Raw genomic sequence first — 26,215 nt, forward strand, 5'->3', positions numbered from 1 at the left:
TTGAGACGGAGTCTGGCTCTGTCGCCCAGGCTGGAGTGCAGTGGCGTGATCTCAACTCACTGCAAGCTCCGCCTCCGGGGTTCACACCATTCTCCTGCCTCAGCCTCCCAAGTAGCTGGGACTACAGATGCCCGCCACCAGGCCCGGCTAATTTTTTGTATTTTTAGTAGAGATGGGGTTTAACCGTGTTAGCCAGGATGGTCTTGATCTCCTGACCTTGTGATCTGCCCGCCTCGGCCTCCCAAAGTGCTGGGATTACAGGCGTGAGCCACCGCACCCGGCCAATCATGTTTTACATACCCACAACAGTTGTGTTTTCATTTTTGTTTTGTTATTTTTTTATTATCCCTTATTCACTTTCAAAAGATTGTGTTTTTAGGCCAGGTGCAGTGGCTCACACCTGTAATCCTAGCACTTTGGGAGGCTGAGACAAGGGGATTGCTTGATCCTGGGAGGTAGAGGCTGCAGTGAGCCATGATTGCATCACTGTACTCCAGCCTGGGTGACAGCATGAGACCCTGTCTCAAAAAGAAAAAGAAAATTGTGTTTTTAAAACGCTTTAAAAACAAAAAAAGAACCGCTTTAAAGCACAGAAATGCAGACTCAAAAAGTTGTGTGAACTCAGGCATTATCGGGCAGGCCCTGACCCTAAGTCCCTAAGTGAACAGCTGTTATTGAGGGCCCGAGAGGAAACGATCAGAATGGCATGGAGGAGAAATTCCCCAGCAGAACGTTCCAGAAAGGAGATGTGAATCATTTTGAGAGAAGGTTGTGCTAGGGGGAGCACGGGTATCACATGGTATCGAAATCTGCTGGTCACATCCCCACACGCGGCTGGTTGGCTCCACCCGAGCCCCCAACCTGCGGTGCTGGGGACGTCCCCTGGCTGGGACCCTGGCTGGGCCGAGGCTGACGCGCCCTCTCCCTCTCCCCAGTACTGCTGCGTACGGCCACTGCCAATGGCTTCCAGATGGTCACCAGCGGGGTACAGAGCAAGGCCGTGAGTGACTGGCTCATCGCCAGCGTGGAGGTGAGTGCCACCCGCCCTGGCATTGGCGCCACGTCCCCAGGGGTCCCTGCCATCCACCTGGCTCCCCGGCTCAGCCATGCTAGAGGGGAGCCTCTGATGGGAAACTGGGGTCAGATCTCTCCCCTGCCCGGCTGAAAACCTCCTGTGGCTCCGCTGGCAGCTGAAGGAACCCAAACTTCTCACGTGGCTGGGGAGTCACTCTGTGGAGCGCCCAGGCCCCTGCCAGCCCCCGGTCCATCTCCTTCGTTCCATCGTGGGCCCCCACACACCAAGCCACCTCCTCCAACCCCAGGGCCTTTGCACCAGCTGCCCCTCCCAGGAAGCCCCCTCCAGGCTGCAGGGTCGCCAGCCTCCCCTCGTCACAGAACCTCACCCGTCAGCCCAGACACTGCGTCCTCACAGACCCTTCCGAGCACCCCCTGGTGTCAGCAGAGCGAGAGAGGGTGGGGAGCTGCCGGTGTGGAAGCTCAGATCATCGAGGCAGATCCAGAGGGTGAAGCCTACGTCGCTGCTGCTACAGCACCAGTAGGGGCCTTAAAACCCAAGAAAGGCCGGGCGCGGTGGCTCAAGCCTGTAATCCCAGCACTTTGGGAGGCCGAGACGGGCGGATCACGAGGTCAGGAGATCGAGACCATCCCGGCTAACACGGTGAAACCCCGTCTCCACTAAAAAATACAAAAAACTAGCCGCGCTTGTTGGGGGACACCTATAGTCCCAGCTACTCAGGAGGCTGAGGCAGGAGAATGGCGTGAACCCGGGAGGCGGAGCTTGCAGTGAGCTGAGGTCCGGCCACTGCACTCCAGCCTGGGCGACAGAGCCAGACTCCGTCTCAAAAAAAAAAAAAACGAGAAAGCGCCAACTCCCCCAGCATTTCCCCACAGGACGGCGCCGGTGAGGGGCGCACAGGAGTCCACACAGATGTGGAGTTGTCTCATGGTTGGGGGAGCCCTGAACAAGACGTGCCTGCTGTTTTAGGGACCCAGGCCTTGGAGGGGGACCCGAGTGGAAAAGCACTGGCTTAGGCGGGGGTGGGGAAAGCGTCCTGGAGGCCCTGGCTCCCCATACACAGGCCTTGGCGGAGGAGCCCTGGGGTTTGTTGAGGGCGGCTGTTCTGTTCCTGTTGGATTGTACTGTGGGCCCGGGAGGCAGGTCCTGTTCACAGCGCCAGTTAGTACGCGATGAGACCCCGTGGCCTGGCCTGTATCACACTCCACAGTGGCATGGGCGCTGGGCTCCAGATCCCATGGGGCCATGTCGACTCCCTTTCCCTTGGCTGTGCCCTTTCTCCTATGAGCAGAGCCCTTTTGGCAGCTGGGCTTTGAGTTCAGCCTTTGAAGGATTTCCACGTGGAAAAGCATGTTGCAAAAACAGCTGGTAGACTCCCACAGCCAGACAGGGAGTCCCCAGGCCACCGCCGGCCCTCTACCTGCTTTTGTAAATAAAGTTTTTGCTTGTTTGTTTTTGTTTTTTGAGACAGAGTCTCTCTCTGTCACTCAGGCTGGAGTGCAGTGGTGGGATCTCTGCTCACTGCAACCTCTGTCTCCTGGGTTCAAGTGATTCTATTGCCTCAGCCTCCTGAGTAGCTGGGATTACTGTCATGTGCCACCACGCCCAGCTAATTTTTTGTAATTCTCTCTCTTTTTTTTTTTTTGAGATGGAGTTTTGCTCCTGTTGCCCAGGCTGGAGTGCAGTGGCGCCATCTCGGCTCACTGAAAACTCTGCCTCCCGAGTTCAAGTGATTCTCCTGCCTCAGCCTCCTGAGTAGCTGGGATTACAGGTGCCTACCACCACGCCTGGCTAATTTTTGTATTTTTGGTAGAGAGGGGATTTCGCGATGCTGGCCAGGCTGGTCTGGAACTCCTGACCTCAGGTGATCTGCCCGCCTTGGCCTTGGCCTCCCAAAGTGTTGGGATTATAGGCATGAGACACCGCGCCCGGCTGTGTAAATAAAGTTTTGTTTTTTGTTTTTTTTTTGAGACGGAGTCTCGCTCTGTCGCCCAGGCTGGATTGCAGTGGCCGGATCTCGGCTCACTGCAAGCTCCGCCTCCCGGGTTCACGCCATTCTCCTGCCTCAGCCTCCGGAGTAGCTGGGACTACAGGTGCCCGCCACCACGCCCGGCTAGTTTTTTGTATCTTTTTGGTAGAGACGGGGTTTCATCGTGTTAGCCAGGATGGTCTCGATCTCCTGACCTCGTGATCCGCCCGTCTCGGCCTCCCAAAGTGCTGGGATTACAGGCTTGAGCCACCGCGCCCGGCCGTAAATAAAGTTTTATGGCTCACAGCCAAGCTGATGCATGTGCAGACCACCCATGGCAGTTTCTGAGTAGTCGTAACAGACACCATCTCGTCCCCAAGGTTAAAAATATCCCCTCTGGCCCTTTATGAAAGTCTGCTGGCCCCTGGGCTAGAGTGGAATCCGACTTTGGTGGGGTAAGAGGCAGGGATGGGTGCATACAGATCCTGAAGGAATCCGAATGCCTGGCTGAGGGGATTAGTCCCGTTCCTACAAACAGCTATCCTCCTGAGGGGCTCAGCCCCGTTCCTATAAAAACCTATCTTCCTGCTCTCCCCGATTTTTTTTTTTTTTTTTTTTTTGAGACGGAGTCTCGCTCTGTCTCCCAGGCTGGAGTCTCGCTCTGTCTCCCAGGCTGGAGCGCAGTGGCGCGATCTCGACTCACTTCAAGCTCCGCCTCCCGAGTTCACGCCATTCTCCTGCCTCAGCCTCCCGAGTAGCTGGGATTACAGGTGCCCGCCACCATGCCTGGCTAATTTTTTGTATTTGTAGTAGAGACGGGGTTTCACCGTGTTAGCCAGGATGGTCTCGATCTCCTGACCTTGTGATCCGCCCGCCTCGGCCTCCTAACCCGATTTTTAAAGATTTCAACCTGAGGGCCAGAGCAGGGGTGGGTCCCTGTTCCTGGCTCCACCTCTTCCCTGGAGGAGCTCCCTGGGGCTCCCAGAGTCAGAGGCTGGCACCTCCTGTAGGCCTCAGTGCTGAGGCCGATGCTGGCACCCAGCGGACGGGCCCCATGTGGTCCAGAGGGGAGGGGTCTCCAAGCCCCACACATGGGTCACCTGCCCCAGGAGCAGCCAGGCCATTCCCCCGCTGTCTTTCCACAGGGGCGGCTGACGGGGCTGGGCGGAGAGGACCTTCCCACCATCGTCATCGTGGCCCACTATGACGCCTTCGGAGTGGCCCCCGTACGTATGTGTGTCCCCATCCCCCCCCACCCCACAGGGCTTGGACTCCGGCTCCAGGCAGTGCCAAGGCAAAGCGCCTGTGGGGGATGGTGGTCGGGGTCAGTGGTTCACCCTGTGACGACCTTTGCTAGTCATCCCGGTCCCCACAAGGGCCTTAGGGTGGGTGTCGTGGGACTGAAACAGGCCCGGCTCTTGCCCCGGGGTCCCAGGTCTCAGGGTGCGGCGGTGGCTGTGTCAGAGGCTGAGCCCAGGGAGTCTGAGTCAGGCCAGCGCTGGGTGCCGTGGCTCCGCATGAGGCCTCCTCGTGGCTGTGGTTTGTCCCAGCGAGAGGCCACAGAGCGGGGAGCAGACCCACGAAGGGAAAGGCGTGTGCAGTGGGTCGGGGAGGCCAGGCCCGGCTTCCAGGCCTTCTCCCCTCGTGTCCCATGGGACACGCCTCATCCCCAGCAGTGAGCTGGGACGACAGCCCAAAGCACCGTCACCAGCGAGGCTCCCAGAGACCCAGCACCTGGTTCCTGTGGGGACTGGTTCTGTGGGCCCTGCTGCCTGGCCCATGCCGGGATTCCAGACTCCAGAAGGAGGCAGGGCCTGTGCGTGAACCACGGTGTTTGCAGGAACAGCTTTGGCCCCAGACAGAGCCTGTCCTGTCTGCGAGGGTCACGGGCCCTGGTGCAGGTTCCTGGTCTCAGGCCTGCGGCACAAACTGTTCTGCTCAGCGCGGGTTGGGTGGGAGCGGGGTCGGGGGCGTGAACCACTGTGTCAGCCAGCACCCTGCCTCCTTTTTTTTTTTTAAATTTAGACAGAGTCTCGCTCTGTTGCCCAGGCTGGAGTGCAGTGTCATAGTCTCAGCTCACTGCAAGCTCCGCCTCCCGGGTTTAAGCGATTCTCCTGCCTCAGTCTCCCAAGTAGATGGGACTATGGGTGCCTGCCACCACGCCCAGCTAATTTTTTGTATATTTAGTAGAGATGGAGTTTCACCACATTAGCCAGGTCGGTGCCTCTTGAACTCCTGACCTCAGGCGATCCACCCGCCTCAGCCTCCCAAAGTGCTGGGATTACAGGCGTGAGCCACCACACCCGGCCCTGCCTCCTTCTTCGAACACAAATCAGCTGAACCAGGCAGAGTGCAGAGGGTCAGGGCAGATCTGCTACCTGGCTGTGTTCCCAACCCCTTGGAGGGCCAGGCCGCCAGCCTTGAGAATGCCTGGTCCCGCTGGGGCCCACACAGAAACTCAGTCTGCTCAGGGCAGTGCCTCTTGAACTCCTGACCTCAGGCGATCCACCCGCCTCAGCCTCCTAACCTGCTGGGATTACAGGCGTGAGCCACTGCGCCCGCTGCCTTTCTCTGTCCTCCTTGTGCCCTGTGAAGCTTTTTTTGTTTTAAATGTTATTTATTTATTTTTTATTATTTATTTATGTTTTTTGAGACGGAGTCTCGCTCTGTCACCGGGCTGGAGTGCAGTGGCGCGATCTCAGCTCACTGCAACCTTCGCCTTCTGGGTTCAAGTGATTCTCCTTCCTCCGTCTCCCGAGTAGCTGGGACTACAGGTGCCCGCCACCATACCTGGCTTTTTTTTTTTTTTTTTTTTTGAGACTGAGTCTCGCTCTGTCACCCAGGCTAGAGTGCAGTGGCCGGATCTCAGCTCACTGCAAGCTCCGCCTCCCGGGTTTACGCCATTCTCCTGCCTCAGCCTCCCGAGTAGCTGGGACTACAGGCTTGAGCCACCACGCCCAGCCAGTGAATAATTGGCCCGTATGGGGATCATTTTTTGTATTTTTAGTAGAGATGGGGTTTCAGCATGTTGGTCAGGCTGGTCTCGAACTCCAGACCTCAGGTGATCCGCCCGCCTCGGCCTCCCAAAGTGTTGGGATTACAGGTGTGAGCCACCGCGCCCGGCCAAATTTATTTTTTGAGATAATCATAAAACATAAAGTTCACCATTTTAGAGTGTACGAGTGGGTTTTAGTACATCCAAAGTGGTACGGTCTCCACTCCTTTCTAATTCCAGAACATTCCATCACCCCAGAAAGCAGCCCTGCCCCATCAGCTGTCACTCCTGGTCCCCTCCCCAGCCCCGGAACCCCGGCATGTGCGTGTCCGTCCCAGCACCTGTGGACTGGCCTGTTGGATGGGTCCTATGAACGGATCCTACACTGGGAGCAAAGCCTTTTGGATCTGGCTTCTCTCATTGAGGAGGGTGTTTGTTGTCCCCCTGAATTCAGTGTCACCGAGGTCCCCTTTATATGCTGTGGCCTTGGGACGGTCCCAAGCCATTGCAATGTCCAAGAAGCAGTGTGGCCTTACTGAGAAGGCTGCTTTAGATCACAAAGGTGCATCCAAGGGCAGGAAAGGCATGTGGTCGAGCTATGCAGGTCTCCCCACGGCCGGGGCTCGAGGGTGGAAGGGCTGGTCCCACGGACGGGATCCCGCACAAAGACTGGGGCTGGACAGACGCTGCCCTCCGTGAGCGAATCCGGCCCGGCTCTGGGCTCCAAACTCTGTGTGTAGCTTCTCCTGGGTGCGGGCCGAGCTGAGGTGGACGGGGAGAGTCCTGGGTTCGGCGGGGCCCTGCAGATCCCAGGCCATCAGTTGGGGATTGAATACAGTGGTGGAACGATCCCAGCTGCCCGCTGGACATGGCAAAGGGGCTGGGGGACAGCACAGAGATGACCACGGCTGCTGTGGGCAGTAAGGTGGTGGGGCTGTGGGAGTGCGGCAGGGGTGACAGAGATGACTGCGGCTGCTGTGGACAGTGAGGTGGTGGGGCTGTGGGAGCAGGGTGGGGGTGACCGAGAGATGACCACAACTGCTGTGGGCAGTGAGGTCGTGGGGCTGCGGGAGCGGGGCGGGGGTGACCGTGACCGTGCCTCTCCCACCCCTGCAGTGGCTGTCTCTGGGCGCGGACTCCAACGGGAGCGGCGTCTCCGTACTGCTGGAGCTGGCACGCCTCTTCTCCCGGCTCTACACCTACAAGCGCACGCACGCTGCGTGAGTGCCAGGGGCGGGCAGGGGGACGGGCGCGGGGGCCATGCTGCCGGACAGCGCCACCCACCAGGCGCCTCTGCAGCTGTTTTTGTGAAGCCTCCTGGCCCTGAAGTGGGCCTTAGCCCAAGAATTGGGGTGCCTTGTTTATCGGGGCTAAGCTGAGGTCTCACAGGTTCCGTCTCTTGGAGGCCCACGGGGCCCGGCTGCTGCTCGCCCCAGGAGCCTGCTGGGGATGCTGTCAGCTGCAAATGGTAGAGACTTCTAGCTAAGGGCCCTGGAACTGGGGGATCCCCTCAGCTCTGTGCGGGCAGGGCCGGATTTTTTGCTGGGGTGCGACCGTCCTGGGCACTGCAGGGCACTGAATCCCGCCCCCACCCACTCCATGCCGGCAATACCCCATAGTCGTGGCGGTCACAGGTGTCCTCAGACCGCCCACTCTCCGCTGGGGGCAGAATCAGCCGTGGTTGAGACCCCCCTGGGTCAGGGGATTCCATGGAGCCCCAAGAGACTGTCCCATGCTCATCTGCCCCGCTGAGGTCCCAGGAGGCTGCACACGTTGAAATCCACACCCTGAGTAGGAAGGGAGAGAGGAGGTGAATCCCAGGAGCTGGGGGACCCCTGGTTTATACCATCCGCCCCGTCGGGAGTTTATCCTAGTGTCTGGTGTAAGCAGGGGGCAGACTCGATTTTTCCCCAGATAATGAATGCAGGCTTCGTCCCCCGTGGCCCTGTGGATGTCTTTGGTGGATGACTCTGTCGTGGGCGCCACCCACTCCGTGCCAGGAGCGCCCCCAGACGTAGCAACCACAGATGTCTCCAGACATGACTGTGTCTCCTGTGCGGGGCGGGTAGAATCACCTCCAGGTGAGACCCTGGCCCAGACAGTCACCCGCTCCCGAGACAGTCCTGCTGTCGTCATTGTGTCAGCAGCTCAGAGAGGCCAGGGCCACCGTGGCTGAGACGTTTCTCAGCCTTCTTACAGTCACAGGGCGCCGGGAGTCACGTCCAGGTTTAGGTAGGAACTTGGACTCGAGCTCCTGGCCTCAAACAATCCTCCTGCCTCAGCCTCCTAAAGCACCAGGATTACAGATGTGAGCCACCACGTCCAGCCAAAACTTTTTTTTATTTAAGCTGCAGAACCGCTTCCCCCAGCCCCCCACTGATGCCTTTTGAGAAGCTCATGCTTTCAAACATATGTGAACAGGGCTGGCTTCTGCCAGGCCCGGGGGCTTCCTGGCAGCTGGGGCAGAGGTTGGGTTTCCGGGGCAGAAGGGACTGGGTTGGAGAGAGTCCAGGGCGGACATGGGAGGATGAGGGTAGAGGACGTGCTGAGCAGTTTCCTTCTCTGATCCTGGTGACCCTTCTAACAGCCCAGGCTGTGTTCCATTAGAATTCTTTTTTTTTTTTTTTTTTTTGAGACGGAGTCTCGCTCTGTCACCCAGGCGGGAGTAAAGTGGCCGGATCTCAGCTCACTGCAAGCTCCGCCTCCCGGGTTCACGCCATTCTCCTGCCTCAGCCTCCCGAGTAGCTGGGACTACAGGCGCCTGCCACCTCGCCCGGCTAAGTTTTTGTATTTTTTTTAGTAGAGACGGGGTTTCACTGTGTTAGCCAGGATAGTCTCGATCTCCTGACCTCGTGATCCGCCCGTCTCGGCCTCCCAAAGTGCTGGGATTACAGGCTTGAGCCACCGCGCCCGGCCCCATTAGAATTCTTGGCCCAGCTAGGTGGCTCATGCCTATAATCCCAGCACTTTGGAAGGCCGAGGCGGGTGGGTCACCTATCAGGAGTTCAAGACCAGCCTGACCAACATGGTGAAACCCCGTCTCTACTGAAAATACAAAATTAGCCAGCTGTGGTGGCGGGCGCCTGTAATCCCAGCTACTCAGGAGGCTGAGGCAGGAGAATCGCTTGAACCCGGGAGGCAGAGGTTGCAGTGAGCCGAGATCGCACCATTGCTCTCCAGCCTGGGCAACGAGCGAAACTCCGTCCTAAAAGAAAAAAAATCTTCTTTAAGTGAATAGACTTTATTTTTTTGGCCTCCTGGTGTCTGTTGACTGGTCGGTCACCCCGATTCCTCCTGGGCTCAGAAGCCTCTAGAGTTGGGGTCTAATGTGGGGAGGCCCTGCTGCTGGGAGACACTGCGTGAGTTGTGGTTGTCATTGGGGGAATCTCCCAGTTTGGGGTGGGTGAGGCCAGGGATGCCGCTCAGCACCCTCAAGTGCCCATAACAGCCCCACCCCCGAGAACCATCTGGCCCTGGTGTCCACAGGGCTGAGGGGTCATGCCCTGCCCTAAGGGACTGGTCAGGATTTCCTACTTTGGGGAGGCCTTCATACCCCTCCTCAGGGACCTGTGACCTGGCCTGGTCCCTCCTCCACCCCCGGTGCTTGCCTGTCAAAGCTAACGCCAGGTTTTCCCCCGCCAGGTACAACCTCCTGTTCTTTGCTTCTGGAGGAGGCAAGTTTAACTACCAGGGAACCAAGCGCTGGCTGGAAGACAACCTGGACCACACAGGTGAGCGGCCCCGGGTGGGGGTGGGGGTGCCGCAAGGGTGGTGCTGTGGGGAGGCACGGAGGGAGGGCTGGGGGCCACTTCCCAGTCCCCACCCGCCCCGCCAGCTCTCGGTGCCCTGCAGACTCCAGCCTGCTTCAGGACAACGTGGCCTTCGTGCTGTGCCTGGACACCGTGGGCCGAGGCAGCAGCCTGCACCTGCACGTGTCGAAGCCGCCCCGGGAGGGCACCCTGCAGCACGCCTTCCTGCGGGAGCTGGAGACGGTGGGTGCCCCTTTGACGGATGGGCCCCAGGCTCTGTGGGGCACACACGTCGGGGCTGGGTTGGGGCGTCTTGTCCCAGGGTGTCCTTGCTGTCTGCCCTTGGGGCTCTGAGGGGCACACTGCGTCGGGGCTGTGCTGGGGCCTTCTGTCCCGGGGTGTTCCACTGTCCCTCCTTACCCAGAGCTCACTGTCCACCGGGGCTCTAGCTGGCCTCAGGGGGGATCCCGGGGGCAGGTGGGTTTCTCCTCGTTTTGCACCCTCGGGGGTTCTGGGAGGCCCCTGGGGCATTTGGGGAGTGGACCTGGGTGGCCACCACCCCTGCCTGCCCTCTGCTGATGGCACCTCCTGCTGCAGGTGGCCACACACCAGTTCCCCGAGGTACGGTTCTCCATGGTGCACAAGCGAATCAACCTGGCAGAGGATGTGCTGGCCTGGGAGCACGAGCGCTTCGCCATCCGCCGGCTGCCTGCCTTCACGCTGTCCCACCTGGAGAGCCACCGCGACGGCCAGCGCAGCAGCATCATGGACGTGCGGTGAGCATGGCAGCGCCACCCAGCCCCTCCTAGAGCTTTCCTGGGGGCTGAGCCACAGGTCGCAACTCCAGGGGCCATGAGAGCATGGAGGGAGCAGCCCCCACACACAGGCCGTGGGGAAGAGGCTGGTGTGTGGCCGAGGCCGGCTATTCGGTCAGGCTATTCGCAAGCACTTCCTTACCGGGGCTAGGGAGGGCGAGGCCAGCAGCCTGGGGTCATGGCCCTATGTGGGACCCCCAGACCCCATCACCTGTTGAGTTAGGAGAAAGCAGCTCCTGTCTCTGGGCTTCTTTAGGGCCCTGGCGACTGTCTCGGGGAGCCTGGCCCCCCACCACACCCCAGCTCTTCCTTGCCCAGCCTCCCTCTGGGGCACTGTCTCTCTGGCTTCCTGTGTCCTCTGACCCTGAGTCCTGCCTGTCTCCCTGCTGTCATGTGAGCCCCTGGGCAGGCTTTTGTGGAGCCTGAAACAGTCTGGCCACCCCGGCCGGTCCTGGCACCAGCAGGTGGGCGCCGTCTCCTCCCCCAGCGCCCGCAGGCCTGGCATAGACCCTTCCCGTTCATCCGCTCTGCTCTGCGGTCACTGGGCCCTCAGGAGAGGTGCGAGCTCAGCCATCGGAGGCCTGCAGAAGCCCGTGGCGGGAGGGAGGGGCACATCCCTGTGTGATCTCAGTCCTGGAAAGGATGGAGGTGACGGTCGCCCACCAGCCGGGAGAGTGCCAGGAAGTGAGGGTGGGCACATGGCTGTCCCAGCTGTGCTGAGCTCTCTCAAGACCACCAGGGGTCAGCCCAGGAGGGCCATCTGGGTCCCAGAATGGATTCTTCCACCGGGACGGAATAGTCCTGTTTAAATCCCAGAAAGGCAGAAAACGGAGTCAGTAGGAACCAAGGCCTCGGGGCGCGAGCCTCACCTGTGCACAGGGGCGGGTCAGGGCACGGGGCCTGGAGGTGGGGGGCCCCTAGTGAACCTGCGTCTGCATGTCAGCTGAGTAGTTAAAGCTAAGCTTAATTTTTTTTTTTTTTAAAGACAGAGTCTCACTCTGTCGCCTAGGCTGGAGTGCGGGTATTACAAGCGTGAGAACTACCATGCTTGGCTCCAAGTCCACATTTTAAATAATTGTTTTTGAATCGTGAAGGTCCCGGGTGGATTCTAAGACTCTGACCCGTAACACGAGGATCATCGCGGAGGCCCTGACTCGAGTCATCTACAACCTCACGGAGAAGGTAAGCCCTTGCTGCCACCAGCGCCAGCGCCAGCCCCAGCCCCAGCCCTGCCCCAGCCCCAGCCCCAGCCCCCCAGCCCCAGCCCCAGCTCAGCCCCGCCCCCGTCCCCGCCCCCATCCCTGGCCCGCCCCGGCCCATCTCAACCCAGCCCCGCCCCAACTCCTGCCCAGCCCAAGTCCCAGCCTCAGCCCCAGCCCCGCCCCAGGGACCTGTACTCAGGGCTGTCCCCTCCTCTCTCCGCAGGGGACGCCGCCAGACATGCCGGTGTTCACGGAGCAGATGGTAAGGGGGCCGGGCTAGCGAGTGGGCGGACAGGCAGGCGGGGCCGGGCTGTGACCACTGTTGCCGTCCCTACAGCAGATCCAGCAGGAGCAGCTGGACTCGGTGATGGACTGGCTCACCAACCAGCCCCGGGCCGCGCAGTTGGTAGACAAGGACAGCACCTTCCTCAGCACGCTGGAGCACCACCTGAGCCGCTACCTGAAGGACGTCAAGCAGCACCACGTCAAGGCCGACAAGCGGTGAGGCTGGGGCTCCGCACTGGCCCCGTTCAGCCTGGGGCCTAGGGGGACCTCCCCATACCGCATCTCCCACCCCCTCACCCCTGGGGGATGCCAGGTGGAGCAAATACAAAGAGAGAATGGGAGGAGGGCCGGGCGCGGTGGCTACGCCTGCAATCCCAGTACTTTGGGAGACTGAGGCAGGTGGATCACTTGAGGTCAGGAGTTTGAGACCAGCCTGACCAACATGGTGAAACCTCGTCTCTACTAAAAATACAAGAAGTAGGCCTGTGTGGCGGTGGATGCCTGTAATCCCAGCTACTTAGGAGGCCGGGACGGAAGAATCGCTTGAACCCTGGCCGGGCGCGGTGGCTCAAGCCTGTAATCCCAGCACTTTGGGAGGCCGAGACGGGCGGATCACGAGGTCAGGAGATCGAGACCATCCTGGCTAACCCGGTGAAACCCCGTCTCTACTAAAAAATACAAAAAACTAGCCGGGCTAGGTGGCGGGCGCCTGTAGTCCCAGCTACTCGGGAGGCTGAGGCAGGAGAATGGCGTAAACCCGGGAGGCGGAGCTTGCAGTGAGCTGAGATCCGGCCACTGCACTCCAGCCCGGGCAACAGAGCGAGACTCCATCTCAAAAAAAAAAAAAAAAGAATCGCTTGAACCCAGGAGTTGGAGACCAGCCTGGGCGACATAGCAAGACCCCATCTCTACAAACTTAAAGCGTTAAGTTTTTATTTATGTATTTATTTATTTATTTGTCTTTGAGATGGAGTCTCGCACTGTCACCCAGTTTGGAGTGCAGTGACGTGATCTTGTCTCACTACAACCTCCATCTCCCAGCTTCAAGTGGTTCTCGGACCTCGGTCTCCTGAGTAGCTGTGATTACAGGCACCCACCACTATGCCCAGCTAATTTTTTTAAATTTTTAGTACGAGATAGGGTTTCACCATGTTGGCCAGGCTGGTCTCGAGCTCTTGACTTCAAGTGATCTGCCTGCCTCAGCCTCCCAAAGTATTGGGATGACAGGTGTGAGCCACCACGCCCAGTCCCCATCTCTACACACCCTTTATTAAGAACTAGCTGGGCAGAGTGGTGTCCCCTGAGAAAGTGCTCTCTCCCCAGGGACCCAGAGTTTGTCTTCTACGACCAGCTGAAGCAAGTGATGAATGCGTACAGGTGAGTGGCGGCCAGCGGGGCCTGGAGCCCTTCACCCCTGTGGGTTACAGCGGAGGGGACCATGGCCCACGGGGGTCTAGGGGGCCACGTTGCTGGCCCGCACCGTCCTCAACCACAGGGACCCTGCTTTCTCCGCAGAGTGAAGCCAGCCGTCTTTGACCTGCTCCTGGCCGTTGGCATTGCTGCCTACCTCGGCATGGCCTATGTGGCTGTCCAGGTGAGCAGTGCCCAGGCTCCAGTGGGGCAGGGGGCCGCCCACCTGGAGGAGCTGGGCTGGATGTCTCTGAGTGCATCCCGTCCCCTGGCTCAGCTTAGAGTCACATGGCCTGGGGCCTCAGCCCCACCCACATCCTCACTCTCTCCTGCTGTGTCCCCAGCACTTCAGCCTCCTCTACAAGACCGTCCAGAGGCTGCTCGTGAAGGCCAAGACACAGTGACACAGCCACCCCCCAAGACACAGTGACACAGCCACCCCCACAGCCGGAGCCCCCGCCGCTCCCCAGTCCTTGGGGCCGAGCACGAGTGAGTGGACACTGCCCCGCCCCAGGCGGCCCCGCGGGGACAGGGGCCCTCTCCCCGCCCGGCGGTGGTTGAAACACTGAATTACAGAGCTTTTCTCTGTTGCTCTCCAAGACTGGGGGGATTCTTTTTTTTTTCCTTGTCTTTGAACTTCCTTGGAGGAGAGTTTGGGAGACATCCCGGGGCCAGGCTACGGACTTGCGAACAAGCCGCCCAGTCCCGGGAGCCGGCCGCCCTGGGTCCGGTGTAAGCACACATGCACGATTAAAGAGGAGACGCCGGGAGCCCCTGCCCGATCGCGCGCAGCCTCCGCCCACCGCCTCCTGCCGCAAGGGGCCTGGACTGCAGGCCCAGCCTGCTCCCTGCTCCGCGTCTGTCCTTGGACATCCCCTCCCGCTCCCCGATGGTGGCGTGGACATGGTTATTTATCTCTTCTCCCTCTTGCCTGGAGGAGAGCAGTGCCAGCCCTGGGGTTCCAGGATTCCAACCCCACTGGAGCATTTTGTCCCCCATGTGGTCTCAGTGACCCGTCCCCTCCACAGTGGGCTGTCGGGGAGCCGCACCACTCAGCCTTCCCCTTTCCGACTGCAGGGTCTGACGCCATCGTTGACAGCCTCTGCTTCGTGGGGGGCTGGCAGGGCCCCTGCCTCCCCGACCCCTGACACACTGCACACCCCCATTCCCCCACGCTCCTCTCCTCCCAGCCTGTCCCCCCGGCCCCTGTGCCTCTTCGGCCCCAGCCCGGCTCCCAGGGGCCTCACCTGCTTGACCCCGGCCCAGCTCCCTGCCCTGAGTCCTGAGCCAGTGCCTGGTGTTTCCTGGGCTCGGTGCTGGGCCCCCAGGCCCGCCAGGCTTTGCCACGGCCGGCCGGTCCTCCCTGGGGAACTGGGTGCAAGTGGAGGACTGGGAGGCAGGAGGTGGCCTGGGGCGGCCGGGTGGCTCCTCTCCTCACTCCCTGCCCTGGGCCTCAGCTTCCTCATTTATCGAAAGGACGTGTTCAGGGTGGGGGCGTCAGGTGAGAGCATTTGTTGGGAAGGAGACACTTGGGGCATGGCCTCTGGGGCCACCCTTCCTGGAACTCATAGAGGAAGGTCCGGGCCCCCACGAAGCCATGGACAGAACCCTCCACCCCACAGGCCAGGCGCCGTGTGTGAGTGTGGGAGGCAAGGAGGCCCGCATTGAGCTCAGGGAGACCCCGGCGTGTCCGTTCTTTAGCAATATAACCCACGCAGTGCGTGCCGAGCAGACTTGGGGAAGAAGGGGCTTGAGCTGGGCGAGTCCTGGCCTGGGCACCCACAGCCATCTCCCTTCCGTGGCCCGGGGAGGCGTTTGCTGTCTGAGGGACCTGGGCCGGCCCATGGGAACCTGGGGTTCTGTCCAGATAGGACCAGCGGGTCTCACTTGGGCCACTAGTTCTTCGGCCAGCACCTCTGCCCTCCTGAACCTGCAGCCTGGAGGGGTGCGGGGTAACCACCCCTCTTTCCTCCAGGTTAGCAGGGGACCCTCTTCTCCCCTGTCTGCCCTGCGGGTTGCCCGCCTCCTCCAGAGACTTGCCCAAGGGCCCATCCCGGCTGGCCTCTGGGCACTTGTGCTGGGACTCTGGGACCCCGGCAGCTGCCACCTTGTCACCATGAGAGAATCTGGGGAGTGCTTGCGTGCTAGCCAGCAGGCTTCTGTCTGGGTGCCGCCGGGCCAGCGTTCCAGAGGGAGCTTCCTTCCTTCCTTCCCGGACAGGTCGTCAGGATGGATGCACTGACTGACCGTCTGGGGCTCGGGCTGGTGTGGGATGCAGCCGGCCAATGAGAAAATAAAGCCATATTGAATGATCGCCACCAGTGTCTGGTCTGGGGGCTGCGAGGATTGTATTGTGACAACTGTTGGGGGTTCTTGTTCCTCTAGGGGATGACAGTAGGGGCAGGGCTGTGTGAAGCGCGCGTCACTGACTTGCCCTCTCCTGGAGTGAGGCTTCAGCCTGTCGTGGGCCAAGCCTGTGCCCAAGGCTGCTGGGCCGTGCGGGAGAGTGAGGCTCTGGCCAAACCCGCTGTTGCTGGGCCGCACAGCCTCGCCTCCTCCCGCCTCCCCCGGGAGGGTCTGTGTGCAGGGTCTTGTGGGTGATGGGTGGACCTGTTTCCTGGGCCACCATCACAAAGCACCACCAACTATGGGGCTCAGAACACCAGAAATCCACCCTCAGCGTCTCCGAGGCCCCAAATCCAGTCAAGATGTGGGCAGGGCCCCCAGGGCAAGTCCTTCCTGCCTTTCCCAGCTTCTGGGGCTCCCCGCGTCCTCGGCTTGTGGCCCCGTCGTTCCAGCCCCTGCCTTGTCTCTGTCTTCCAAGGACCTCCCTCACGTTGGATCAGGGCCCACCTTGCTCCAGGAGGATGTCCCCCCCTAACTAATGACCTCTGCCAAGATCCCATTTCCAGTTGAGGCTAAAGGCTGAGGTTCTTTTGGACGTGAATCTGAGGGAACTCTGCAGTCCTGGACCAGGGGCAGTGGGCTGTGTGAAGTCGGCTTCCAACCCAATTGCAGGTTCAGAGGTTTACTGAGAGCCTACACAGCAGGTGCAGAGCTAGGGTTGGTCCCTCCTGGTCAGAAGCCCTGGGAACCCTCCCAGGTTCTGCCCGGTGTCCAGGCCCCTTCCTGGCCTGCCCAGTTGTCGGACTCAGTAAACACTGGTGGAGCTGCCATGTGTCCCTGGCCTGAGATCCGTGCTCTCGGGGAAGGAGGACAGGCAGAGATGTGCCGGTGAGAAGATGAAGCAGGGAGAGGTGGCGGCGTGGGGAGGCTGCAGCAGCTGAGGAAGTGGCCCCGAGGGAGGCAGGAGCCTGTGGACTGTGGCTGGAAGGGACGGTGTCTGAGCTGCGACCTGAACGATGAGGCAGCTGGGGCGAAACCTGGAGGAGGGGATTCCAAGCGGAGGCACAGCCCACCTGTGCAAAGGCCCTGGGGCAGGATGGGGCCTGGCGTCTTGGAGGAACAGCAGGAAGGCCCGTGTGGCTCGAGCAGAGGGAGTGAGGGTGGGGAGGGGAGGGAACGGGGCAGGTTGTGCAGGGCCTCATGGGCCGTGGGGAGGACTTGGGCTTTGACCTCAAGGCAGGTGGGAGCCATGGCGGTCTGTGGGCAGAGGAGGGACAGGCCCTGACTTGGGTGCTCCCAGGCGCCCTCTGACAGCTGCTTCGGGGAGGGGAGAAGGGGGTGGCGAGGGTTTAGCCTAGTACCAGGTAGAGGTGACTGGGCTGGCGCAGGTGGAGGCAGAGAAGGGTGGGTTCCTCCTGTTCCCCCTCCACCGCTGTGTTCCTGGAGTGCAGAGAACGGGCTACAGAGATGCTTCCAGAACCAGTGTGTGGCCTGGACCGAGACCTGGACTGCTGGGGGCTTCCTGAGCAAGACCCACATCCCTGCAGTCAAAGCTGCCGCTTCTCGGACCAGGGAACTTCAGAGACCGACGGGGGTGCCATCCCCTCGCCACCGTCCTCTAGGAATCTGCGACAGAGCTTCAAACCAGCATGGTGTCTCTGCCTCCCCAAAACACAAGGCAGGAGAAGCTTGTTCGGTGGGAGGGGCGGGATGGGATGGACCCAGAGCGAAAGGAAGGCAGGGCAGGGTTGCAGGGAAAGAAAGAGGCTCACCTGACCCCTGAGCATGGGGCCGTTGGCCACTGGGGATGGAATGGTTGGGGGCAGTACTTGGGCTTCCCTGGGCAGCGGACGGAGGCCAGGCTTGGCCCCCACATGCTGCGTGGCCCTGGGGCATAGGAGCTGTGCCTCTCTGGACCAAATTTTACCAGTTCAGGGGGCTCTAGGGTCCAGGGCTTTGACCTTCTTGGGGTCCTGTGTGATCCTCCAGGAGCTTAGCAAGGCTAGGAGTGGACAGTGGCTGCCCCCCTCTGTGCAGGCAGAAGGTGGCTTCGGCTCCATTGTGGACTCAGGCACAACCCCTTTCAGAGGAAAAGCCAGCCCGTCATCTTCCCTGTTAACATACTTTTTCCTTTTTGTTTTAGAGACAGGGTCTCACACCGGGCATGGTGGCTCACGTCTGTAATCCCAGCACTCTGGGAGGCCGAGGTGGGAGGATCACTTGAGGTCAGAGTTTGAGACCAGCCTGGCCAACATGATGAAAACCTGTCTCTACTAAAAATAGAAAAATTAGCTGGGGGTGGTGGTGCGTACCTGTAGTCCCAACTACTTGGGAGGCCGAGGCAGGAGAATCACTGGAACCCGGGAGGCAGAGGTTGCAGTGAGCCAAGATCATGCCACTGCACTCCAGTCTGGGTGACAGTGCGAGACTGACTCAAAAAAAAATAAATAAAAGTGGGTCTTGCTCTGTCCCCCAGGCTGCAGTGCAGTGGTGCAGTCATAGCTCACTGCAGCCTTGACCTGGGCTCAAGTGATCCTCCTGCCTCAAACCTCCCAAGTAGGTGGGACTGCAGGCAAATGCCACCATAGCCGACTAAATTTTAAAAATACTTTTGTAGGCCGGGCGCGGTGGCTCAAGCCTGTAATCGAGCACTTTGGGAGGCCGAGACGGGCGGATCACGAGGTCAGGAGATCAAGACCATCCTGGCTAACACGGTGAAACCCCGTCTCTACTAAAAAAAATACAAAAAACTAGCCGGGCGAGGTGGCGGACGCCTGTAGTCCCAGCTACTCAGGAGGCTGAGGCAGGAGAATGGCGTAAACCCGGGAGGCGGAGCTTGCAGTGAGCTGGGATCCGGCCACTGCACTCCAGCCTGGGCGACACAGCGAGACTCCGTCTCAAAAAAAAAAAAAAATACTTTTGTAGAGATCAGATCTTGCTCTGTTGCCCAGGCTGGTGTTGAACTCCTGGCCTCAAGCGATCCTCCCACCTCGGTCTCTGAACATACTAGGAATACAGGCGTGAGCCACTGCGCCTGGCCGGATTCGTTTCATTCAACTCTCGATTCAGCGAATACTTGAACTCTGTTCTGCCAGGTCCTGTACCAGGCTCAGGGATGCAGGCGTGTGCAAGAGACGCTGGCCCGGACGCCATGGGGCTCGCAGTCCACTGCGGGAGATGGATAATAAGCCGTTAAGTGGATGGGCTGCCTTCAGATGGTGATCAGTGGATGGATACTGTTTTACAATTGAATCCACGCTGGAGGCTCCCTGAGGAGGGGCTTTGAGGGGTTTTTTGTTGTTGTTTGTTTGTTTGTTTTTTTGAGACAGTCTTGCTCTGTCACCCAGGCTGGAGTGCAGAGGCCCTATCTTCACTCATTGCAACCTTCATCTCCCGGGTCCAAGCGATTCTCCTGCCGCAGCCTCCCCTAGTAGCTGGGACTACAGGGGTGTGCCACCAAATTTTGTATTTTTAGTAGAAATGGGGTTTTGGCATATTGGCCAGGCTGGTCTCGAACTTCTAACCTCAGAAGATCTGCCCGCCTCGGCCTCCCAAAGTGCTGGGATTACTGGCATGACACCACGCCCGGCCTGAGTCTCACTGTCACCCAGGCTGGAGTGCAGTGACGTGTTCTCAGCTCACTGCAACTTCCTCCTCCTCGGTTCAAGCAATTCTCATGCCTCAGCCTCCCCAGTAGCTGGGACTACAGGCACCCGGCTAAATTTTTTATTTTTAGTAGAGACAGGGTTTCACAGTGTTGGCCAGGCTTGTCTCCAACTGCTGACCTCAGGTGATCCCCCTGTCTCGGCCTCCCAAAGTGTTGGGGTTATGGGCATGAGCCACCACACCCAGCCTGGAGGGGGCTTTTGAGTGAAATTGGGATGACAAGGATTATTATGTCATGTGGAAATCTGGGGACAGTGATTCAGGCAGCGAGCACAGCGGGTGCAAAGGCCCTGGGGCAGGATCACACCTGGCGTGTTGGAGGAACAGCGAGGAGGCCGGTGTGGCTGGAGCAGAGTGAACCAAGGGGTCAGGGGGAGAGAGGAAGAAGGGGGAGAGGGAGGAGGGGGAGAGAGGAAAGAAGGTGAGAGGGAGAAGGGAGAGGGGAAGGAAGGGGAGAGGGAGGAGGGAGAGAGGAAAGAAGGGGAGAGAGGAAGGAGGGAGAGGGAGGGGGGGAGAGAGGGAGGTGGGGGAGAGAAGGAGGAGGGGGAGGAGGGGGAGAAGGAGGAGGGGGAGGGAGGAAGCTGGGAGATTTCAGGCCATGCAGGGCCTCCTGGGGGAAGGGGAGGGCAAGGAGAGCAGAAATGGCGTCTGACCTTCACTGAATTTAGAAGGGTCACCTGTAGCCAGAGGACAGTTAGGAAAATGAAATGAGGCTGGGTGCAGGAGGGTACGCCTATAATCCCAGCACTTTGGGAAGCTGAGGCAGGTGGATCACAAGGTCAAGGGATGGAAACCAGCCTGGCCAACATGGCGAAAACCCGTCTGTACTAAAAATACAAAAATTAGCTGGGCGTGGTGGCACATACCTGTAATCCCAGCTACTGGGGAGGCTGAGGCAGGAGAATCGCTTGAACCTGGGAGGCGGAGGTTGCAGTGAGCTGAGATCGCGCCATTGCACTCCAGCCTGGGTGACAGAGCGTGATTCTGTCTCGAAAAAAAAAAAAAAAAAAAATGAAATGACATCAAGCTGCCCGTGTCGGGCATATGTGAGGCCTCTTTCCGGGGCTCCCTCGGTGCCCTCAGGCCTCACCTGCCCCCCTCAACCCTGGGCAGCAGTGAACGAAGAGGACAAGATGTCCCTCCAACAAGGACGTCGTGCCGTCTCCCACGACCCCAAAGAGGCCGGGTCCAGGGGCCAGGATCTCTTCCTGGAGGTCTTTTAAGTTGGTAAAACATCAGTTAATGTCCCTGGAAACCAACACGATTTCTCTCCAGAGGTGCTGTCCACTCGATGTATCTTTCTCATTTTTTTGTAGAGATGGGGTCTTGCTATTTGCATAGGCTGTCCTCGATCTCCCGGCTTGTTTTTATATTTTTGTAATTTTGTAGAGATAGAGTTTCTCTTTGTTGCCCAGGCTGATCTAGAACTCATGGGCTCAAGCGATTCTCCTGCCTCGGCCTCCTAAAGTACTGGGATTACAGGCGTGAGCCACCACGCCAGCCACCTGGCCAAATTAAGGATTTTTAAAAGAGCTGATGTTATCAAGGAAAACATCAAATACTACTGGTGCTTCTCACACCCATTAGGATGGCTACCATTAAAAGAAAAAAAAAAAAAAAAAAAAAAGAAGCCTGTAATCCAAGCACTTTGGGAGGCCTAGGCAAGTGGATCACTTGAGGTCAGGAGTTCGAGACCAGCCTGACCAACATGGTAAAACCCCGTCTCTACTAAAAATACAAAAATGAGCCAGGCATGGTGGCGCGCACTGCACCTGTGATTCCAGTTACTCAGGAGGCTGAGGGCAGGAAAATCACTTGAACCCCAGAGGTGGAGGTTGCAGTGAGCCAAGATCGTGCCACTGCACTCCAGCCTAGGTGACAGAGCAAGACTCTGTCTCAAAACAAAAACGAAAACAAATTTTAAAATAGAATTGCCATAGGAGCCAGCCTTCCCACTCCTGGGTATATTCCCAACAAAGTGGAAGGCATGAGCTGCATCCTGCAAAATTCCGGGTGCCTCGACTTGCCCCTCTGAGAAATGGGGATGATAGTTCCTGCTGTGTGTATGGTAGACACCGTGCCTGGTACATGGCAAATGAACAGTCAGCGTCACCATGAGCAGGGACACAGAGAGATATTTGTACACCCATGTTCACAGCAGCACAACTCACAATAACCCAAAAGGTGGGAACGACCCAAGGGGCGGTAGACAGAAGAATGGATCAACACACTGTGGTTCATTCACACAGTGGAATAGTACTCAGCCATGAAAAGGAAGGGAATCATGTCACAGGCTGCAGTGTGGAGGCATCTTGTAGACCTCAGACTCAGCGAGAGAAGCCAGACACACAAAGACAAATCCTGTGTGAGTCCACTCCTAGGAGGTCCCTGGCGTCGTCAGATTCACAGAGATAGAAAGTAGGATGGGGGATGCCAGGGGCCGGGGAGGGAGATGGGGAGTAAGTGTTTCATAGACTCAAAAAGTTTCAGTTTGGGAAGATGAAAATGTTATGGAGAAGGTGGAGGTGATGGTTGCACAGCCACATGAATGTGCTTAATGCCGCTGAACTGTGTGTAGGTCAGGCCGGGAGCGGTGGCTCACGCCTGTAATTCCAGCACTTCGGGAGGCCAAGATGGATGGATCGCCTGAGGTCAGGAGTTCGAGACCAGCCTGGCCCACATGGCAAAACCCTGTCTCTACTAAGAACACAAAAATTAGCCAGACACAGTGGTGGGCACCTGTAATCCCAGCTGTTTGGGAGGCTGAGGTGAGAATTGCTTGAACCCGGGAGGTGGAGGTTGCAGTGAGCTGAGATCGCGCCACTGCACTCCAGCCTGGGCGACAGAGCGAGACTCTGTCAAAAAAAAAAAAGGAAGCCAGGTGCAGTGGCTTATCTTTGTAATTCCAGCACTTTGGGAGGCTGAGGCAGGCAGACTGCTAGAATTTAGGAGTTCAAAACCAGCCTAGGCAACATAGCAAGACCCCATCTCTACAAAAAATAAAAGAATTAGACAGCATTGTGGCTCGAGCCTGTAGTCCCAGCTACTTGGGACGCTGAGGTGGGAGGATCACTTGAGCTCAGGAAGTTGAGATTTCAGTGAGCTGTGATTGTACCACTGCACTCCAGCCTGGGCAACAAAGCAAGACCTCGTCTCAAAAGAATAAATGATTAAGTGTATTATTTTATGTGTATTTTATCACTGTTTTAAAAAGAAAAAATAATAAGCCAGGAGTGGTGACTCATGCCTATTATCCCAGCACTTTAGGAGGCTGAGGTGGGTGGATCATCTGAGGTCAGGAGTTCGAGACTAGCCTGGCCAATGTGGTGAAACCTCATCTCTACTAAAAATACAAAAATTAGCCAGGCATGGTGACGCACGCCTGTTGTCCCAACTACTCAAGAGGCTGAGGTGGGAGAAGCGCTTGAATCCAGGAGGCGGAGGTTGCAGTGAGCCGAGATGGCACCACCACACTCCAGCCTGAGTGACAGAGTGAGACTCCGTCTCAAAAATAAAAAAAAAAATAGCCCCCGGGGCCCACAGCTCTGGCAAAATTCGTGAAGGTAGAAAACATGAGCTGCATCCTGTGAAATTCCGGGTGCCTCGACTTGCCCCTCTGAGAAATGGGGATGACAGTTCCTGCTGTGTGTATAGAGGACACGGTGCCTTGTACATGGCAAGTGTCACCATGAACTGTACAGACCTGGGGGCCTGGGTGGGGGGGGTTCATGTGCTGGCCAGCAAGGCAGAGACTCCGTGACGCCGCACGGCGTGGGTTTGAGACCAGGCAGCCGGTGAGCCCAGTTGGCTTTCAGAAGCTCTGAATTCCTTTGGGCACCAAAGAGAGAAGAATAAACTATGTTGGCTTCGATGCCCAAATCCTCCATCTGACAGCCGGGACTGCTAAATCAGCTCTGCTTCCCTTCCTGTTTTCAAGTTTTAGACTTTCTCGATTCCAAAGTGATTCACGGTTGTCGTGGGAAGACGAGAAAAATTCAAACGAAGAAGAAAGAAAAACCCAAGGAGAAGGAAGAAGAACAAAAGGCTTGCAGATTCCTTTTCTTTTTTTTTTTTTAGACGGAGTCTCGCTCTGTCACCCGGGCTGGAGTGCAGTGGCTGCATCTCAACTCACTGCAACCCTGCAACCTCTACCTCCCAGGTTCAAGCAATTCTCCTGCCTCAGCCTCCTGAGTAGCTGAGATTACAGGCACCCACCACCACGCCCAGCTAGTTTTTGTATTTTTGGTGGAGACAGGGTTTCACCATGTTGGCCAGGCTCATCTCAAACTCCCGACCTCAGGTGATCTGCCTGCCTCGGCCTCCCAAAGTGCTGGGATTACAGGTGTGAGCCAGCGCACCCTGCCACTCCCACGCTCTTTACTTCCTCAGTAACAGCCGTGGCACGGGCATCCTGCAGTGACCATCGCTCACCAGACTGCATCCACTAACAAGTCAGGGAGCCGGCCTGTGGTGTCCAAACGTACCCAGGCTCACGGCCTCGCTGTTCTCCGCGCTCACCCACCCCCTCAGCCCTGCGAGGGAGGATATTCAGGAGGCAGAATGCTGGATTTAAGCGCCCAGAAGTCAGACCCAAATTCAACTAGGCTCTTGTTTTGGGTGGAAGAAAGAGGAGGAAGAGGCTGAAAAAAGTACCTCTTTGGCTCCTAGGGGTTTGTGAGTTTTTCTTTTGATTTTCTTTTATTTTTGAGACAGAGTTTTGCTCCTGTTGCCCAGGCTGGAGTGCAATGGTACAGTTTTGGCTTACTGTAGCCTGGACCTTCTTGGGCTCAAGCGATCCTCCCACTTCAGCCTCCCAAGTAGCTGGAACCACAGGTGCATGCCACCACACCCGGCTCATTTTTGTAATTTTTGTAGAGATGGAGTCTTGCTATGTTACAGCTCAGGCTAGTCTGGAACTCCTGGGCTCAAGCAATCCTCCCAGCTCGGCCTCCCAAAGTGCTGGTATTACAGCCATGATTTTTTTCTTTTTTTTTGAGATGGAGTCTTGCTCTGTTGCCCAGGCTGGAGTGCAGTGGCACAATCTCGGCTCACTGCAACCTCCGCCTCCCGGGTTCAAGCGATTCTCCTGCCTCAGCCTCCCAAGTAGCTGGGTCTACAGGCACGCGCCACCATGCCCAACTTTTTGTATTTTCAGTAGAGATGGGGTTTTACTATGTTGGCCAAGATGGTCTCAATCTCTTGCCCTCGTGATCTGCCTGCCTTGGCCTCCCAAAGTGCTGGAATTACAGGTGTGAGCCACCGCGCCTGGCCAAATTTTTTATTTTTAGTAGAGACGGGGTTCCACCATGTTGGCCAGGCTGGTCTCGAACTGCTGATCTCAAGTGATCCACCTCCCTTGGCTTCCCAAAGTGCTGGGATTACAGGCATGAGCCACTGCGCCCGGCCAGGCGTGATTTTTAAAAATTCTTATTAAGGACTCTCCCAGAACGCTGGAGGCTCATGGGGCTCTGAGCATCCTGCTTGAGTCTCCATGGAGACGAAGCCCGTGTCTCCTGGCCGACTCCACCAGCCCCAGTGCCACGCTGTGCCCGGCCAAGTCCCAGCTGAGTCTAAGCACCTGCATCTGTGCTGGGCCGAGTGGCAGGATGTTGTGGGAGGACCCCTGACCCCTTGCCCAGCTCTATTCCTCACCCAGTCCTGATGTTCTGTTCCATCTGGGGGCGGCCAGCAGGCTGCCAGTAATAGCAATAATAAATAGCCATTCTCTGAGTGCTAAGGAGCTCCCAGACTCTCTGCTAAGCCTGCATTTTAGCTCATGAATCCACACCAGACCGGGGCCTTCACCATATCCTCTTTTTCTTTTTCTCGAGATGGCGTCTCACTTGGTGGTCCAGGCTGGCGTGTAGTGGCGCGATCTCGGCTCACTGCAACCTCCATTTCCCGGGTTCAAGCGATTCTCCTGCCTCAGCCTCCCAAGTAGCTGGGATTACAGGTGCGCGCCACCACGCCCAGCTAATTTTGTATTTTTAGTAGAGACAGGGTTTTGCCATGTTGGCCAGGCTGGTCTTGAACTCCTGCCCTCAGATGATCTGCCTGCCTCAGCCTCCCCAAGGGCTGGAATTACAGGCATGAGCCACCGTGCCCAGCCCCTCTCCTCTCTCTTCAGACCTGCTTGGCAAGGAAACTGAGGCTTAGCTGCCTGGTGCATGGGGAGATGGTATGGGATGGTGGGAGGTGTGTGTGCGCCAGAGTCTGGCTTCCCGGGTTCACATCCCAGCTCTCTTACCGTGTGGTCTTGCACCAGCCACTGGAGCTCTCTGCGTCTCAGTTCCTCGTCTAACGCGGGTGGATATTCCATACAAATGGCGTCACACACTGTGTAGTCTTCCGTGTCTGACGTCTCTCACCAAGCATGATGTCCTCAAGGTGCACCTGAACTATGGCCTGGGTCAAAGCCTTATGTTTTTTTCATGGCTGAGTCATGTTCTATTGGCTGGAAGGACCACAAAATGTCCTCTAAAGCTGGGCGTGGTGGCCCACGCTTGTCATCCCAGCACTTTGAGAGGCTGAGGTGGGAGGATCGCTGGAGCTCAGAAGTTTGAGTCTAGCCTGGACAACATAGCAAGACTCCATCTCTACAAAAAATTTAAAAATTAGCCAGGCCTGGTGGCATGCCACATCTGTAGTCCCAGCTACTTGGGAGGCTAAGGCAGGAAGATCACTTGAGCCGAAGAGGTCAAGGCTGCAGTGAGCTATGATCATGCCACTGCACTCCAGCCTG

At 58.0% G+C, this 26,215-nt stretch overlaps 1 protein-coding gene across 2 annotated transcripts in view; it reads left to right on the forward strand.

The window, feature by feature from the left end:
• NCLN (nicalin) overlaps positions 1 to 15,779 on the forward strand; it is a 25,857-nt gene extending 10,078 nt beyond the window's left edge. The window contains exons 4-15 of one of the 2 annotated variants that reach the window (XM_025368298.1): positions 936 to 1,030; positions 4,151 to 4,231; positions 7,117 to 7,220; positions 9,643 to 9,731; positions 9,853 to 9,992; positions 10,347 to 10,525; positions 11,659 to 11,746; positions 11,990 to 12,028; positions 12,104 to 12,267; positions 13,375 to 13,428; positions 13,567 to 13,645; positions 13,806 to 15,779. In XM_025368298.1, the coding sequence (XP_025224083.1) occupies positions 936 to 1,030; positions 4,151 to 4,231; positions 7,117 to 7,220; positions 9,643 to 9,731; positions 9,853 to 9,992; positions 10,347 to 10,525; positions 11,659 to 11,746; positions 11,990 to 12,028; positions 12,104 to 12,267; positions 13,375 to 13,428; positions 13,567 to 13,645; positions 13,806 to 13,865 (1,172 nt within the window). In that variant the 3' untranslated portion in view covers positions 13,866 to 15,779. The remainder of the gene's footprint in view (positions 1 to 935; positions 1,031 to 4,150; positions 4,232 to 7,116; positions 7,221 to 9,642; positions 9,732 to 9,852; positions 9,993 to 10,346; positions 10,526 to 11,658; positions 11,747 to 11,989; positions 12,029 to 12,103; positions 12,268 to 13,374; positions 13,429 to 13,566; positions 13,646 to 13,805) is intronic. The other variant, XM_025368299.1, reaches the window with a different exon arrangement.
• The last annotated feature ends 10,436 nt before the right edge of the window (positions 15,780 to 26,215 follow it).

The sequence above is a fragment of the Theropithecus gelada genome, chromosome 19 (assembly GCF_003255815.1).
Source record: "Theropithecus gelada isolate Dixy chromosome 19, Tgel_1.0, whole genome shotgun sequence".
Classification (NCBI taxonomy): domain Eukaryota; kingdom Metazoa; phylum Chordata; class Mammalia; order Primates; family Cercopithecidae; genus Theropithecus; species Theropithecus gelada.